This window comes from Spodoptera frugiperda, chromosome 20, assembly GCF_023101765.2.
Source record: "Spodoptera frugiperda isolate SF20-4 chromosome 20, AGI-APGP_CSIRO_Sfru_2.0, whole genome shotgun sequence".
Taxonomy (NCBI): domain Eukaryota; kingdom Metazoa; phylum Arthropoda; class Insecta; order Lepidoptera; family Noctuidae; genus Spodoptera; species Spodoptera frugiperda.
The window spans coordinates 3600503-3619089 of record NC_064231.1 but is presented as its reverse complement, the minus strand read 5'-3'; the positions used below and the strand labels follow the sequence as shown (position 1 = coordinate 3619089).

At 35.1% G+C, this 18587-nt stretch overlaps 2 protein-coding genes across 2 annotated transcripts in view; both read right to left on the bottom strand.

The window, feature by feature from the left end:
• Nucleotides 1-1220: 1220 nt before the first annotated feature.
• Nucleotides 1221-5295, bottom strand: LOC118262007 (uracil phosphoribosyltransferase homolog). The gene is made up of 4 exons (XM_035573094.2): nucleotides 5093-5295; nucleotides 4076-4268; nucleotides 3416-3583; nucleotides 1221-2778 (listed from the first exon to the last, which is right to left on the bottom strand). Exons 1-4 carry the CDS (start codon nucleotides 5218-5220, stop codon nucleotides 2596-2598), a joined length of 672 nt encoding a protein of 223 aa, XP_035428987.1. The 5' UTR covers nucleotides 5221-5295; the 3' UTR covers nucleotides 1221-2595.
• Nucleotides 5296-5823: 528 nt separating this feature from the next.
• LOC118280618 (elongation of very long chain fatty acids protein 6) overlaps nucleotides 5824-18587 on the bottom strand; it is a 54329-nt gene continuing 41565 nt past the window's right edge. The window contains exons 3-4 of the mRNA XM_035600833.2: nucleotides 12804-13025; nucleotides 5824-9831 (exon numbers count right to left, since the gene is read on the bottom strand). Coding sequence (XP_035456726.1) covers nucleotides 9453-9831; nucleotides 12804-13025 — 601 coding nt within the window. The 3' untranslated portion in view covers nucleotides 5824-9452. The remainder of the gene's footprint in view (nucleotides 9832-12803; nucleotides 13026-18587) is intronic.

Below are 18587 nucleotides of genomic sequence, written 5' to 3'. Positions count from 1 at the left end.
TATTTATTGCATTCATAATGTACACAGGTGTTGGAAAATACAGTAGAGTACGTTGGGGTAAGATCGGCGCAGGGGTAAGAACGTACAAATCAAATATCTCACTCCGTGTTAACCGGAGCGAGTGGTGGTCACCGCGGGACGGAGCGGAATTTAATGACGTGCCACGCAATGTGATCAGCATTAAAAAATATAGCAAAATAAGTGAGATATTTGATTTGTACGTTCTTACCCCTGCGCCGATCTTACCCCAACGCACCTTATTTAGTCACAATTATGGACCCTGTCGGGCACAGCAAAATATAAAATTCGTAGGAGTGCGTGAGGCGTACGTGAGGTTCAGGTCGTGCGGCGAGCTACTCTTCTCTGAGTATATGAGTAAGCGTCGGTAATATCTGACGTAAAATACGTCGAGCGTATCATCGGTTGTGTGAGAGAAAATAAAGTAATTAGAATAATGTAATAATAAAACCATGTTATTTCAATGTGTTTTGTTAAATTAGATACAATCATTGTAAATGTCCCTGTAATTAGCTAAAACTGTATTAGACTAGTAGAATGCATTTGTGTCAGCATGGAGTTGTCATGCTCACTCAAAGGTCTCATTGGCGGTGGCACGGGCATTGGATCGCTCGATTCCCTGCAACATGGTTGAGTTGGGCGGTGCTGGTGTACGTGTCATGTTCGTGAACGGGCGCTGTCAACTGGGACTGGTCACCTCCAGACTGCATTAAGTTTCTTGTCCTCAGGGTTATTTTCTTTTTCTATCACTTTGACTGAATATTAGTTTTACATTGTTCTCACATAGTTGAAGCAATCGAAACAATGTAACCATGAATTGTATTGTAAATCTGATTGAAAAAGAGTAACCGAAAAGTAGTTTCTTGCTCGTGCTTATCCATAGGAATCTACACTTTGGAACGAGCAAATAGCTTCACTAGAGGACTGACCGACAGACAGACGTTAATATTATTATATTTGCTTTGACGTTCCTTCCAAAAGTGCCTTCCTTTTCTAATTGAAATAAATGATTTTGACTTTGACTTATCCTGTCTCGTGGGTTCGTTTACTTTGACTTTGTGAACGGTTTTTTCTATACATTTGTCTGTTCTGGCGCTACGCGACCGATAATAGGTACGCGATGCATGCTCCGTCAGATGTGAACCGACCCTACGTAAATTAACTTTTAAGGATGCTAGTTTAGAAAAATAAAAACAACAATATCTGGTCTTCAGCTCATTTTATTAATAAATTCGACAATTTATTTAACTGTGTGACTAAATACAATCCTTTATCAACTAATTTATCTTTGCAATATCACAAATGTATAGCGTTTTATACTAATTATATAAATAGATCAATTTCATACTTAATACTAGATTTTAGAGAAGACTTTGAATACACGCCCAAGTTCCTCTGACGATTCCTTAGTATTCAAATGCTGGGGCTTTGTCACATATAGGGCTCTTGCACTTTACTTTAAAATCTCTATACACTAAAGCTATGGTCATAATATATGTAGCCAATATATGTGTCAATTTTGCAAAAATAGATACTTTACATAATTATAGGTTATCATTACTAGTCATAGTATTCATAATAGCATCTCTTTAGGTAAATTCACACGCGGCGTAGCGTTAGTGTCAATTTGAGATGTTATAGCATATTCATCCTAATTTCCAGCTTCCAGGGTAGATGTCTAATTTTTATTTTAATGTCCGTCTTGTAGATTATTTTAAAACATTAAACACGTAATTTTTATTGTCTTAGGGAAACAAATACGGGTCGTCACTTCAAGGTACGTTTTATTGGTAGAAATGACGTATTTGCTCCCACTCCTAAACTTTGATTCGTTTTATCTAAGTATTGTTATCTTATATGACAAAATAAAAAATACGTCTCTAATATTTTTTCATTACCTAACTGACGGATTAAATAGATTTTTAATTTTAATACCCCGTTATTATCCCTATTGTGATTCCTCTGATTTTTAGCTCACACAGAAAATAGATATTATTCATTGGAGATAAGAATGAATTTACTATGTTTATCAAATTGAACTCTCTATGCGCTGCGTTACTGTAAATTGGCCTTTAAGTTGTACATTATTTGATACATTTTGCTTTAAGTCAATATTTAAGCGTCGTCATTGTGCAATACGTGTAGCATGTAGCATATAATTTTAACATTTCTATATAATTTCTTAGTAGACGAGTTTTACTTTAAGACTGGTATAAAACTAGATTTATTTTTAATACAATTTAGAATTTTAGTACAAATTGTACCAAAACATCCACTCACAATGTGAGATAAGTACATTATTTGAGTTCTTTTTGTCTTATTCCGAAAAAAAAGTGTGAGACCAATAAAAAGATTGAAAAAAAAAATCATTCGCTTAAATAAAATGCTGTTTCCATAAATGCACAATCAAAAACAACGCTTATTACATACAACCGAAAGTAGATTACACAATAAATAATTTTACTACCTAAACAGTAGTATCTAAAGCACAAATAAACAAAACAAAATACTAGGCTACACAAATAAAGTAAACTAAACTTTAATAAGTACAGATTAGAACTCAAATTCGTCCTCATATCAGTCTGTCCCGAAGTACTTCTGACCGAAATGGTTGGGAGCAACGGGGTGTAGCTCAGAAGTCAGCATCTTCATCTTTGGAACATAGTCGACCACTGCCTGGGCGGCTGCCGGGGTGCAGAATAGATTCGAGAGGATTATTCTTTCTTCTTTTACACCGTGCTGTGTTAATACGTTTACTGCCTGGAAATTATATGGAGGTTTTGTTAATTACATCGGGCTTTGAAGACATCCAGGTTAAATTAATTATTATGTTCGGCTTACTCACGTAAATGTTTGACAAGGAACTCGACTAGTTTCAAGCCATGCAAGAGGCTTATATTCATGAACAGCATTCGAGCGTCGTGTGTCGCGGAATAGTCGAGTTCCTTGTCAAACATTTACATGAGTAAGCCGATCATAATAATTAATTTAGTATGTCTCACGAAAGTTACAATAAAATCATACCCAGGTTATAATACCCATCAGGAACATATTAGACGAATTCCACTTCCTAACATTTCGCACAAGGAAGCTAAGCGAAGCGCTTCGTCCAAGTGGGTGAGATATCTACCATGAAGTGTTGGCGCTTCGCCGATTGTCTTGTGATTCGATGATGGAGAGGACTTTATAAATCACTACATAGTATAAAACAAAGTATGTAGTTTTCTCAGTCTTTATGTTTGTAGGTATGCTTAAATCTTTAAACTACGCAATGGACTTTGATGTGTTTTTTTTAATAGATAGAGTAATTCGAGAGGAAGGTTTGCATGTATAATATATCACCATTGCACCCGTGCGAAGCTGAATCGGGTCGCTAGTAACTTTATAAATAGCTTACCTGTTTAACAGTGTTACCGGTGGACATGATAGGATACATGAGCAGCACCTGCCTCCTCGCTATATCCTCAGGAAACTTGGCGTACACCACATGAGCCTCGTGTGTGTCCGTATCACTCTCAACCAGGATTTTACCGATACGGATTGAACGGCAACAGTCTCGGAGACCCTGGAAATGTAGGAAAAGAATATTAGGAAAAGTTATCGTAATTCAATGACTGCACGGTTGAAGCGGTGAAGCGGCCGCGCAACGTGTAGCGGGTCCCGCACAGAGGACTCTTTGTGTGATCTGTGTGTTTCTTAATAAACATACTATTCAATACCAACACAAACAGAAAATCGAAATATCCCAGAAGTTAGTTCATGGTGTGCAAACAAACTCTTCAACATGTGCCAGGACAGCATTGGCAATGTGCACAAGAGCACAAGATAAATTGTTATGGAGTATTCCGCGACACACCCCAGGCCGACTGTCGCGCTGCTCATGAATATGAGCCTATAGCAAGGCTTGAAACTAGTTCCTCATCAAATAGTTATGTGAGTAAGCCGATAACATAAATGTCTCACGAAAGTTATAATAAACTTATCAAGCACAAGATTAAAATTATGGTAATAACAATATTTTATTTAAGATTAATTTGAAACAAGAAACTCTACAGACCTGCTCCATAGCCTCTCCGGACCTGACAATGGATACCCCGCAGTTACCAGCACCATATTTCAGTCCTTTATACAATGCCCCGGTAGGAGTGACTACCTCACAATCAGTGAACGGTAATTTGTTCAAACTCTCCTCAATCACTAGACGGATCAGGCGGTCGGCATAGAACTTGAAGTCACTGCGTGATGTGTTCCTGTAATTTTATAGATTTCTTTTTAATAAAATAGTAATAAAAATTAAACTTTAATTACATAATTAACAATAAGTATAGTAATTGACAACTCAATACTTTTTTTGTCTTAAGTCAAATCAATTACAGGAAGACAATCTTTTAATAATTTACTGTATTGAAAGATTGTTGAGATATTTCTTTTTAACTTAAGAGTAAGGTTGACACTGTTATTAAAAATATAGGTTGATATTATGAAATATTCTTTTTATTATTTTATGAACATAATTGTGATGCCTTAACATTTTCTTTTTATTTGTAAAGGACATTTTATTGTATCAATAATTACTGATAATCTATATTTCTTTATATTGGAAGATTTTTCTATTACTTTATCATATAAACATTATACTCATGATTTCCTCGTACGCTAATCAGTATCTGTCAAAATGTTATTGATTTGAGATAAGTCATTGTTATTGTTGATGTAATTTAGAGGTTAGAATAAAATTTGATCTTCTAAAACTACCACATTCAAAACCCAAACAGCATATGGGCAACAATTTCATTATTATAATGAATTCCCTACGTAATTATAGAAGTATTCAAGTATCTACCAGATAAAAAACAAGTTCCGCTTGCTTTAATAAGTTACTAAAAATAGAATAACATTAACATTGGGAAAATACACCTCATTTACATATTTTACATGTTACACTGACATTCTTTCGTAAACATGGAAAATATCTTTCAAAGTGTGGGAAAATCATTATTATAGTTTGATTTTCGAAAGAATAACAAAGCAGGCAAAGGTACCAAGCCATAAGGCCTAAAGTAACCTTACTCACTTGTCTCGTAAAATAGTTTGTAGTTCCTTAATGTTGTCATTTAGTGGCAGCAACGTTAGATTATCACCAAACTGCTCCTTCACGTCGGCTGCATCCCACTGCCTGATCTCATTATCAATTAATTCCATGTTGAATTTTATAAACAGTGTGCAAATTATTGACGTGCACAGTAGTTCTGTGACAGCAACTTTGAGAAAATTGACGTTTGAAGTTTGACTCTGTTTGACAGTAAACAAATCAATGAAGTCAGCTGCTAAAATGTTGCGTTCAATTTGTGTTATTTTAGGTGTTGCCACATTGTATCGCACCACACCGGTAATTTTATTTCCATCTTAAAATTTTATTATACACACAGGATAATATAATTGGGTTCGTAGGTACTTAATTGATTGAAATAGTTGTAATTGAACTGGAGAAAAGGGCTCGTTCCAAAAATTCCGAGTGAATAAGCTAAAATCGGCTTTGATGGAGGAAGGTAAGGTATATCGCAGGAATCGATACAGAAGATGATATGGAGAGAACGCAAAATGTTTTAATTTTGAATTTAATTAAATTTGTTGCCAATTTTCAAATAACAGATAAACCTTTAAAATGGTACAGTTTTTATTATTCATAACTAGATATTAAGTACTCAAGATTGAGCGGAATCATGTCCAAGTAGGTGATCCCATAGTTTTACTTGAGAGTGTAGTTGTATAAAATATTGTTTTTGTATAAATAAAAAACAAGTATAATGATTACGCATAACTCTTTATTTGCCCAGAAAATACAAATGAATGATTGCAAGAATATTTCCACTTTAGATTACAATGCTCTGTCGCTATATTATAATCTTTAGTTCTGTTCCTGTTGTAACCACAAAACCCTCACAAAAATATATTTATTAAAATATTTTATTGAAATATGGAACTGTAACCGCTAATTAGTTCTACCGGGAACATGTACAATAACAGTTTTTATTTGTGAACAGTATTGTAAATAGATTTTAATGTATAGTGACTATAGTAGAAAAATTGACGCGTACCTTAAAAAAAGTTATATTCGCGTCTTTTTCTACCTTATTGCTTTATATCACTAGTATCTAAGTTACAACACTGTTCGTAAATGCGAAAATATTTTACAAAATATTAAATAATAAATGCGTTAGTGATTACAATTTTATCAACTATATTTTATAGGCTGAATCATTTCTCAGAAACAACTCAGTTGTGGACAGGGTTACATCATAATCATTTATGTAATTAGGGTACATAACGAAATAAGAGTTTCATGAAATATATCAATAATATTCTGAATACAAAAGTGCTTTAAAGACAAATAATAATAAAAAATTTAATGCATTAATTGCAATTTTACCCTGGCTACGTTTCGTGTAAATTCGTTGACGATATTATTATAATAATAGTTTTATTGCATTGCTTGTGATGATTATATTAAAACGACGAATAACACAAAGCGTACCAGGGCCACATCAAGCGAAATAGCTTTCGTTTACAATTTCAATTGAAATAACATGCTCCAACTGCGTTGAAGTTCGCATTATAATAATTAATCTCCTTCATTAAATTTCTGTAAAAGAAACATGATCATGCAACCAAAATAAATAAAAAAATGGTGATAAAAAATATTACAAAATAAACTCTTCGCAATGTACTTTCGTTTCGGTGGCGAAATTAAAGGCTAGATAGCTCAACCGTAGTGTTTAGTTCGCACTAATTCCCCGACCCGATTATATCTAAATCATTCCCCACCTGAGTGACTGTTAATACTACAAGTATTCCTAGAGCTCACCATCGTTAAGACAAAGCAATGAACTGGACAAAATAACAGCCTATTTGAAATAGCCTATATTAAAATTGTGACTTCTATATCGGTACTAGACGAAATTGACCTTCGCTAAAACTATGCTAATTTGCACACTGACTTGTAAGGCCCTTACGAGGTACCGTGACCGACCGCGCTCGATACTAATATCAGCTTAATTTTTAATCCATCTAGAATAACTAGTCACACAGCGAACGACTAAATAAGTCTTTAACCATCTTAACAAACGTTTCGAAGATAGTCTTGATTCAATAATAAACCGCCACTAACGGGTTAGTAAGTAAAAATTAAACTAGCATCAAGTATCTATGACCCGACCGATATAAAACAACGCGAGCCCTTTTACCGTAAAAATGTCAAGTAGCGGACTGTTACGGGGCATTATCTATACTAATTTAGTAATAGTGAAGTTAGAATATCGCTAGCGCTCCATCATTTATCCAAAGCTTTCGTGTACTTGAATGAACGGATAAACGACATTATGTAAACACACATCACAAGGCTGACATCAGAACGTCACCGCGATTGGACATGAAGAGACGCCTTATATAATAATTTGTATGAGTCCAATATCGGCGCCGCGGACTAAATCTAATTAAGTCTATATATTCACAACGACCGCGTTTACGTTAGATAAATGCCGTCGGTTGTAAAGCTTTCACGCGATAACGTTAACGTACAAGTTAACGCAAGTGCGTGGAAGTGTCCATTTGAACTTTGTTTCGCCCGTATATCCGTGGCGCGTGGTAGGAAGCGCACATTCTTTGCTAAATCTAGTCTACGAGTGCAACAGCTACATTTAGAGAAGAATGTGTGTTCGTATAAAAGTATTTACCTCGAAATGTACACTAAAACGCGCCTAACTGTAAATTTAGCCGGAACTCTTCGTTAATATTGCTTATTCCTCTAGCGGGTTACATTATTACACTTTGTGCACTTGTTTGACAAGCATATCAAAGTATTACACCTACGCACCGCACTCGCACGGCCAACTTGAAGCGCAACACGTCGTTAAACATTTACAAAGTGTAGGTAAAACTATCCCTTTACAAATAAATTATTTAAAAAAAAATCACTAAGTTTTTTCTTCATTAAGTAATAAATACGACACAATAACAACAAAGTAGAGCTTTTATACAGGTCTTGGTGAAACAATAATTTAGGAAAGTACACAATTTAATGGAACAACACAACATTTGTACGGACTCCTTAAATAATAGTTCTCAAACATTTTGTTACTGGGAATGTATAATTCCAAACATAATATATGATTTAAATAAATCTTAAAATAATTCAGGGTCCCTTAAAACCAATTTTCAATCAATAAATATAATAGATATTCGTATATTTCAAGCTATGTCAAACATAAAACCTTGAACAACATAATACGAGACCCATTATAAATGAATTTGTCAAACATACTATATGTACTACGTTTGTAATTAGTAATAATTTATAATATTTACGTAATGGAACATTATCCATATTGAATTAACTAGTATTACTAAAATTAATTTGCGAATTGCATTAAGCATAGTCATGCCCAAACTGCATCGAAATTGCATCAATGTTTCAAAACTTAATCAAATTTAAATAAGTTCACAAAAATCAACTGTACTCAAATGAACTGTAAAAAATCCGTATAATTTTAGAAAAAATACAACATAACAAAATGGCCCGTGTGACATAATATTCAGTTATCTCGCTACGACTAAACTTTATTTACAACATTGAAGTATTCTACAAACGACTCTAAAACTGAGTACTTACGGTATAATATTAATTAATGGACATTCTGTCAATTCGATGCAGCCTTTACCAAATAGCACGTATCCTAAATCATCGGTACACAGAGCCTATATAAAAGCAAGTTTTGACACAACGAGAGGCGCCATCTTTAATGGACTACTGACACCGCGACTGGCCGAATCAAACCAGAAACACTAATCCGCCTTTGTACTACAATTTAATAATGCAATTAGTTAACGTTGAAACATTTTGAAGAGATTGAGTATTTATTTAAGTTACATCTATTTTGTACATAGCCCGTATTGGGCTGTCGCTTAACTATGAGCTCACGATACTCACGCTTAAAGTATTAATTTTTAAAACAGTTTTATTTGAAAATCTATCATCAAGGTTTTCAAATATAACTCGTTAGTTAACCTACGTTACTCGTGTGGTTTGATTCGGCCAGTCGCCAGCTACCGTCAGTTATAACAAGAGCCATGCATCGGCCGGAAGCAAACAGTCGATCTAGCGTGGAATGTAACACGAGGCGGCCTCTCTAGCGTCGGCTGGCCACGATTGGACACCACTGCCGGTACTACCGCGGGTAATGCAAGAGTTAAGTAGGATTGGGTGACAACTAAGTAGATGCGAGGATATCGGACACTGGATGAAAGTATTGGCAACATTTCGCCTTCCATTGGAATGGGAGACTACAGGCGTCCGGGAGTCGCGGCCAATCGTGACCAAATAAATAACAGCCATAACCTGTACAATATAACTAGCACATATCACAAGGTGACGGCGACTAGTGCGCGACGACGCCGTTCCTCTGTCGTGGGTAACCATTGTTCACATTGTTGTAGTTGACTTTCTTGCTGACGGGCACGTCGGGGATGGGTTCGGTCTTGGCCTTCTTGCCAGTTTTGGGGGAGAGGTAGGCTTTGTAGAAGAACTGTGCGAAGAGGACGAAGTAGGAGAAGTACATGGCCATGGAGAGCTTGATGTTGATCTGGCTGATGTGGCAGCTGGTGGGCGTGGCGGTGGTGGCCATGTAGTTGTGCGCCCACACGTTGATGGCGCAGCCCACGATCATCTGCGTCAGCTGCAGCACCGTGATCGTCATCGCCAGCATCTTCGGCGGGTACTTGCCCATGCTCACCAGCGCGTAGTACGAGTACATTACACTGGAAACGAAAATATATCATCGTTAATTAAGTCACACATTGTCACTGCATATTATTAATTGTGTGGGTACATAGGTACATTTTTAATAATGTTACATTTTTCTAATAACCTATAGCAAGTATTTATTTTTGCTCTTGTTAACTATTACTTAACTATAATAATTTAATAGTCCATTGTTTCTCCATGAACATTATTGATGAACGTGGAAGCTATTATGTTGGAAACTCATTAAGAATACATATTCAGAATTTTACTGCTGTTTAATGAGTATGGAATAGTCCATATTCCTATAGAGAAATCTATTTTAAAACTATAAAATATGGTAATACATCTTGTTTTCCTAATGAACAATATTCGAAAAAACATTCTATAAACTTTGTCGGCTGTTAATCCTAGACTATGGCAACCAAAGTCTACAGCATCTAGATCACATGACACCTACATTAAACCTACCATTAACTATGTATCAGGTAAATATAAGTACGTAAATAACAACAGTACATTCGTTAGTAGTTGTGTGCGTCGACAATTGCAGGTCGGCTATGAATAGAGCAATTTGCTTGGATCAAATGCCAGCCTTCTGCGAAACGCGTCGCTTCAACGAGCTGATACTTCAAAGGAAGCATTCAATACTTGGGAACGTGTGTATTTACCTTAACTGCAGTTTTTGTTAAAGGTAACAATTTGATATTGGTTGCGTGAGAACTGAAGAAGGCGTGATATTCACATATGCTGCGTCATACAATGTAATATCGTGTAATTTTATTGTATGATTGACTTTTATGGCTAATCGTAGAATAGAATACGTCTTCTATTTACTCTATTGCCAAAAGTAGACCAGAATTTCTATGTATGTTCCTTTTACTTTTGGAAAAACAACAAAAAACTTATTGCTACGTTACAGTTCACTAAACATTAAACTTCCAAATAATCCAGGTGAACAGCACCTGTCTTTTTACTCGAAACTTTTAATAAAACTGAATGACGGAGCCTTTTCACAGCCCTTCATCGCAACCCTTCTTACAAATATATTAGTTACAACCAGCGTAATGAATCGAGAATGATTGATTGGTTTCAACAAACAAAAGTACGTGGATTAATAGATTAAAACTAAATGTTCTTGTAATAAATCAAAATGCGATAATACATTGTTAATCTTAGGCGTGGCTGCTCCTATCTTTACGCGAATTTCGTATTTTTAGGAAAGTCTTAATTCATTTAATTGCTGCAAGATAATTTAATATTTTATCTCTACTAATATTTTAATTAAGAGCTTTTGATATTATGTAATTGGGGCCGGATTTGTAAATGTTTTGGTGTTCATTAGCGTCTTTTGAAATTGTCAGTAATACAGCGATTTTCAAATAAAAAAAAAACGCAGGAATCAGTTTCTCAGTAATCTATGGATGAAATCATGCACTATAATACATTAATAATTATTCATTAATTTCTAAGAAATTCGATTTACTTTTTTCCTTATCTAATACTTATCATATTTAAACCTTGTAATAAACAGACAAATTTATAAAAACGGAATTCTAAACGATGAACGTTCTATTTACCAAATATCGATATAATATATTATTTACTGTAAGTAAACTGGAATTGACTCTTACAGTTATAGTTTCGGAGCTTACGGGAGTATACATATCATTTTACTATCCAAGTACAGTATAGGACAGAATCTAACAGAATATTTCACTGATGTATAAAATTACTGGATCTTGTATGGACCTGCGAACTGCGAATCTAGCCCAACGCCTCAAGGTTTAGCATTAGACCAATTGATAGACTTCCTTTAGAACTAATTCGTCCAATTTAGATGTTATCGGCTCTATAGAAATACAGGCCATCCATATCACTTCGTTTAATACCGATGCTTGTGTAGGACGATGCCAAATTACAAATGGCGACTGGTAGTGCCGATCACAAGTTTTTTATTATATGGATTACTACCTTTACGTATACAGAAACTAAAGTTACATCCCATTGGTGTAAGATGTCATGTTTTTTGGGTATTTGTTAGTCAATCATGCGATAACTATTGAAGAGATTTCATTAGAACTTGAGACGGGATATTTGCCATGTATATGAAATTCAATGAGTTTCCAATATTTCGGCACTGTTGCAAGCGCCATGATCACGGATAAACTCCTGTCTCAAGTTCTAATAATACTGTTAATGACCCTTTCAGTTTAAAATCTTATGTATTAAAGAGATTTGTTGAATTTGAGTAAACGTATATACGCTTTAACTAAATGTTATTTTTTTCCAGAACCACGGTCAAGCAAACATAATACTACTCAGTACTTACAGTTGTTCAAGTACCAAGAAGCTTCAATAATGTTCAATCAATTTAGATTGCTATAGTTCCGATATAAAGCCATAGATGTCAATTCCTAGTTATTACGGTCACTGTGTACAATGAAGCCGGTGTTTGGACACGCCCTAGCGTTCATTACTCAATTGGGTAAACAAAAGGTCCATCAAAGAAGTAATTAATCATCCACCAGCAGTATAGATTTACAATATGTTTGACATTTATTTAATTGATTGGTTTGTAACATGAGAGGGAACAATTATCTAAATGGCTTCGGTCTTTGTGGTTAAACTATTGTTCTGCTAAATGAACCAATTGCAGTAAGTATAGTCTCAAAGAGTAGAAAGAAAGAATTCTTTGCTCCACAAAGGTATACGGAGCGATGACATCAGACGTGTAGGTACATTATTAACTTTGCTTTCCGACTGCCGTTTCACTCGTAATCGTAATAATAACACCTTCCTCAACAATCATTTCATCTATTACCCAAACCGTATAAAATCCGTTCAGTAATTTATGAGCTCATCACTAACAGACAATCAGAATAAAGCAGCTTTGTTATTTAATATATTCCTCCCACATGATACAGTATCGGTGTGCATTACAATTCCATGACAAAAAACTTTGAAGAAAAAAAGGAAGTTCACTCACCTATGGACGCAGTAGTTCATCACGACGAACCAACGAGCCGAGGACGTGTATTCCGTGAAGGAATACCAGGTGTACAGCAGGACGGTGATGTGGTGGTACCAGTGCAGGAAGATTAGGGGCTTCTTACGTAGAACTATGAATACGGTGTCGCCTAACTCAGGCAACTTCGATAACACGAACATCCATGTCCAAAAGCCGGACACTTTGTCTTGTTCGATGAAACTGGAAATGAGAAATTAATATTGTTAGATTTGTTTACACATAGGACATAATATGTAGGTAAGTCATAACATTGTTAAATATAAAACCGTTTTCTGTAATAAAAAGGTCAATAGAACTTTCCATGATTCGAAAATACTCGAATGGAACCAAATAGACCAGGAAGCCAGTAGCTTCCTGGTCTATTTGAAATAAATAATTTCGTAGTCTTTTGACTTTTTTTGATACCCCAAGGTCTCTTATACGGTAGTCGTGCAAGTAACCTCTGGAAACAAATGAGGCGGGCACTTAATACACACTACATACGTCATACATATATTTTTGATCATTATTATTAATCGTTTTTACAAAAAATAAGATCTTATAATCTATGCAAATTAAATCGATAGACACCAAAATAAATTAAAAACTCATTCTACGTACGTACATTCTAAGTTTAGACAGAATTTATAACGTATCTAATATAAGAATGACATTTAAATAATTTTAAACAGATTGTAGGAGGTCTGGGCGGTTTGCAGAACTATGAATAAAAAGGAAACAATGAGCCAGACGCATAAAAAATAGCCAGATCATTCACCAGTCACCACGCCCAGGCACGATTTCAGACAAATTTAAACTGGATTCAGACTTCAGTTTAATAGCTAGGCGAAGGCGTGACGAGGAATCTATATCGATTTCGTCAAAGTCAAGTCAATGAAGATCAAAAGTCAAAGTACTATTCAATTGATTTATAATAGAGATTATAGAGGCACTTTTAAAAACTTCAAAACATTTTTCCGTCTTTCAGTAGGTGTTCGGTCTTAAATGTAGATTGCTATGAAGAATCCTGTACCTCTATCATGAGTTTGAAGCAATAGTATTTTTCATAGCGACGACGTACATTTTTTGTATGTCAACTTTTACAACACCTCTAAGGATCACGTGTGGAACTAAAATTTGCCATACCAAAAATTTACGTTGTCGCTAGCGACTATCGACAAATACTATTGCTTCAAACTGATGGTAGAGGTACTGATCCTTAATTGATCAGGTATTGCATCAGGTAACCCAAACACACAGGTTAAGGGTACTCCACATCATCGAGAACATTTGTAGAGGTCATTAATGACCCCTAAAGTGGCCATAACCGGAGTTACCAACTAATTCGATTATTGCCCGACGTGTAATCAAATCGATCATGTTTCGATTACTATTAGTAATGTATTTCTATACGACTATTAATGCATTATGTGGTTAACATGACGATGTTTTTACACGGCTGATAGCAATAACAAATCATCGCGTGTGCATTGGGTATAATTTGACACGCGACCGCTGCGAAAAGAACTGTCTGGTCTGGTCTGGGTAGGGTAATTTGTGTCAGTAATGTGAGAAATGAATTAATAGGGATGATTAACACTGATGATTAAACTAAATAATTTAATTTGTTTTGCATCTTATGATCTGGTTACATGTTGATCTGGGAATATGAGCAGACGGATCACCTATGGTTCACTGACTCAGTCTCCTATGGAGGCACCAAACTCATCTTCACTATTATATAAAGAGTTTGTTTGAACGCCATAATCTCTGGAACTACTGGTTCGATTGGAATTTTATGTTGTTTAGTCCATTTATGGGGAAATGTTACTTGTAGGCTGTAAAACATCACGCTACGATCAATAGGAGCCGGGCAGAGTAAGTAGTTAGTTATTCATGTTTCTTTTATTACATTGAAAGAAACGCTCTTAGCTAGTAAGACACTACAGATGTAGGAAAACACTTACGAAATGTATACAGAGTACAAAACTAAACACTATGTTGTTAAAAGATACTCCGTTTGCATAATGAGAATGACATCATATTAGAAAACGTTTAGGCTAGTCACAGTTTCGTGGACTCGTGGTAATGACTCATTTTTGCGCTGCGTCCTTTGATTTAAATACTACTATGTAGTGCTATTGTGGATATAACATAGACAATGTTGTCACTAAGAAGAAACAATTGCTTTGTTTTGTAGTATTACCTATGTGATACTTATTTATAACCTTCCTTGTTTAGCCTCTCGTATATAAGACAACAATAGAAAACACACTGTGTCTCGAAAAGGACCATAATCGGAACCTCATCTTTTTGTTCTATACCTTCTTTCTTTCTCCCCCATCAGACTTCATCTATCACATACAAAAAAAAAACAAACGTTCAATAAATATCCCAACCAATAAATACCAGTCCGTTACTTGTTTGAAACTGAAATATTTCTACAAAAATAAGCTATTAGTTTCCTATATATAACTTTCATAAACAAGTTTAACGTTTCCAAACAGGATTTCGTTTAACGATTTCCTCTAAATATACATTTATCGGATCGACGCATAACCTTCACTACTATAAAATGAGTAACATCACACAAAAAATAGAAAAATGAAAAAGAGGAGACATTTTAAGTAAAAAGACACGAGAAAGATTAGAAGACAATAAGAGGGGAGGAATGTTATTGAAATTTGAACTTTTTCCAATAACAAACTGGGTACATTTTGCTTTATCATCGAGGGGTAAAAATTAGCCAATCAACGTGACTTGGCGAAGAACCAGCTTTGTTAGGCTACGGAAGGTTGCTTCCGTAAGTTATAGTGTAAATGTGTGCCATTCAGGATTCGATTCAAAGGAATGAATGGAGTTTAATCGATGTTAAGGGTTTCTGGTAATGTGGGTAGCTTTCCTGAACTGAATGTAGAGATCAATTGAGGGCAAAAATAATTACTAATAGACATTGTAAAGAAACAACAAAAGACAATGTAAATAGCAAATGGGTAAATAAACGTATGATTTATGAAATTTTCATTTATTGACGAAACTGCAGATTATAAATACAACGCTAACTTTAAACCAGCATATTTTATGAGTCCCATGGGCAGATATCGTTCAAGTAGAGATTTTGGAAAAATCAAACAAGACCCAATAGTACTTTTCCTCAACCGAGACATTGCATGTTAGCCAGTCGCACTTGCAGCTATTCAAGACACGAAAGAGATGTCACATCATTTCACATTTCAAAAAACACATCACAGTCAAAAATATTCTTAGCAATAGTATGAAAACATGATTTCTATTTTCAGTCTCTCCTTCGCATTCATACAAAATTATAAACCCCCCCTCCCTCCCCCGACAACTCCAGTAGACCAGTCTGAAACTGACGTCATAATTCCATTCCATTCCATTCATTCATTCATAGAAACACCCAATAACACTAAACTATTACAATAACAGTTTGAAAGCCTACATTGTGTTACAATGAAATAAATTGTGTGTATATAGAACAACAATAAAATCCCATTGTACTGGTTCACAATCGCTTTCAAATTAAATTTCGTATAATGGAGGTAAAGTTTAGGTATATTTAGGAGTTTTCGTTCATTAGATTACTCAAGTTATATTAAGTAGGATTGTATTACGAGTACATAATGTAGCTTTGTGTTTACGCTTACATTGCAATAAAAGCAATGATTAGAATGGTCAATTTTTTGGTGAATGTATGGACGTTTGTTACTCTTTCACGCACTACGGACTAACTCGATGGTTTATTGGGACTCTAACTCGAAAAGCAGGAGTAGGTCCAGGATGGTTTTTACTAGTTTTTAGTCAGCAAGAGACTGATACTCGCACTCGCCGCGCATTACGATTAATTTAAAGCCCGGTATCTATAAATAAACCTTATAAATTAAGCATCTCGGTCGATTACTAACAAGGTCAAATTATCGGAATTAACACTGACGAAATCGGTGCTACCGGATTTAAGGACATCCCTAACTATGACATAGCGCTACACCGTATTAGGACCCTCTATAGAGTAATAAAAGTCTTGATTAGGGTCAAAACGTCCTAGTTCTCATAGAACAGAAACACCAAATAAGTATTACTCAATAACGACATAAAAATATAATTTGATAGGTATTACCATAAACATCTCATCACTTTACATATGATAAAATGTAGAGGTGGCCACAAAACAAGACCAGTAGGTTAATCAAACTGGTATTCTACGCATACTCATGGCATTCGACGCAAGCGCATGATTTTCTCAATGACGTAACGGCAACGACACACCACTTTCTATTTCCATTGGCCAGTATTTGAGCTATGGCCGCTCTGATGTAATTTTTGCCGTAGAATGTTTACACCGCTTTCTGAGTTCTGTTCTGACACAGATTCTTACTACAACTTGTATTTTTTATTTAGACAAATCGTGTCCTCACGTAATAGAGACAAGACTGGTTTGTTGGGTGTTAAGAATTCTGGTGACATTGTTTTTAAATGAGCTTGAGAATAAATCGTACGCTTTTCATCGAGACGAAGATTGAACGCTGTTTTATCAGTTTTGAAGATCTTTGAACGCCAACGTAGTCATCATATATCGGAGAGAGAAGACAGAAGTACCTATAGGCAAATACTTTCCGAACACTTCTAAAAAAAATACCGATCTTGCTTTACATAAAAATCCTGAACATCTACAATATTGAAAGGCTTGACACACAAAAATAGACAGGCTAGGCTTACAGTATTAAGTTTCCTTGCGTCCCATTTTGTTTGTGGATCCCAATATGAATACCGTTCCCTTTTCTAAGAACATTCTATCCTTCATATAGAATGGATTAGGATACACAATCTCTTTGGATACAAAAGCGTCTTCAGAATCTTAGAGATTACAATGCGCTTGAATAGAATCTTCGGAGCTTAGAAATATGTTTAAAATCACTAAAGTATGTTATTTATCTTTGCTATCGAATTATGAATTATGTTTGGAAGTTTGGAATAGTTTTTAGGCGTGGGCAGCTTTAGAATAAAGTATTTTTGTGAAAGATTAATGCATATCTATTTCTGCAAAGCAATGATTTCAAATAATTTTGTAGAACCGTAAATATTTCCGCTAGTGATAGAAAAAATAACATATGAATACATTTCTCTCTTCTACCGTAATCAATTAAAATATTGATACTTTATCTGGACATTGAAAATGTAAATTCAATACATAAACTGCGATTACGTTTTTATTAACCATTGCAAAATCGCATTTGCATTCAATGTCGCGGTCTCGGCTGAAACAAGCAACCGAACCAATTGGTTGTCGTCGTAAACGTCACACCACGTAGGAATCCACCAATCGCAAACGCGGACATATTGACTGCATTCTTATGGACCAATGAGAACACCCGCTCTAGTTTTTTGTATGGTATAAAACAAGAGTACTATAACACGGAGTAATAAACATAAAATTACACTCCAACAGGTCTCTGGGGATAAATAATAGTTACGGCATAGTTATGATTATACTCTTGTACGTTTGAGAACGACTAATTAAATGTAATACACGTCTAGTAAATTACACTGTAGCACACTGGCTAAGAAGTTTTCGTTTGCTTACGTAAACAGGCGAGGTGGATATTTTCCAAGGGTCAACTAAACATGTGTGTTAATTATAATTATAATATGTTGGGAAAGCAAAACAATGAGAGTGACGCATTTTTACGCATATTCGGGTTCCTTATAAACTATTACTAAAACGAATTCATGCTCAATATACAG

What these genes read in the sequence shown, in the direction of transcription:
- LOC118262007 (XM_035573094.2), bottom strand. Translation starts at nt 5,220, where the DNA reads ATGGAATTAATTGATAATGAGATCAGGCAGTGGGATGCAGCCGACGTG. An exon ending in CCGGAGAGGCTATGGAGCAG is followed by an intron (nt 3,584 to 4,075) that starts GTCTGTAGAGTT and finishes CTACATTTCCAG; the next exon opens with GGTCTCCGAGACTGTTGCCG. An exon ending in CCGGTAACACTGTTAAACAG is followed by an intron (nt 2,779 to 3,415) that starts GTAAGCTATTTA and finishes TATAATTTCCAG; the next exon opens with GCAGTAAACGTATTAACACA.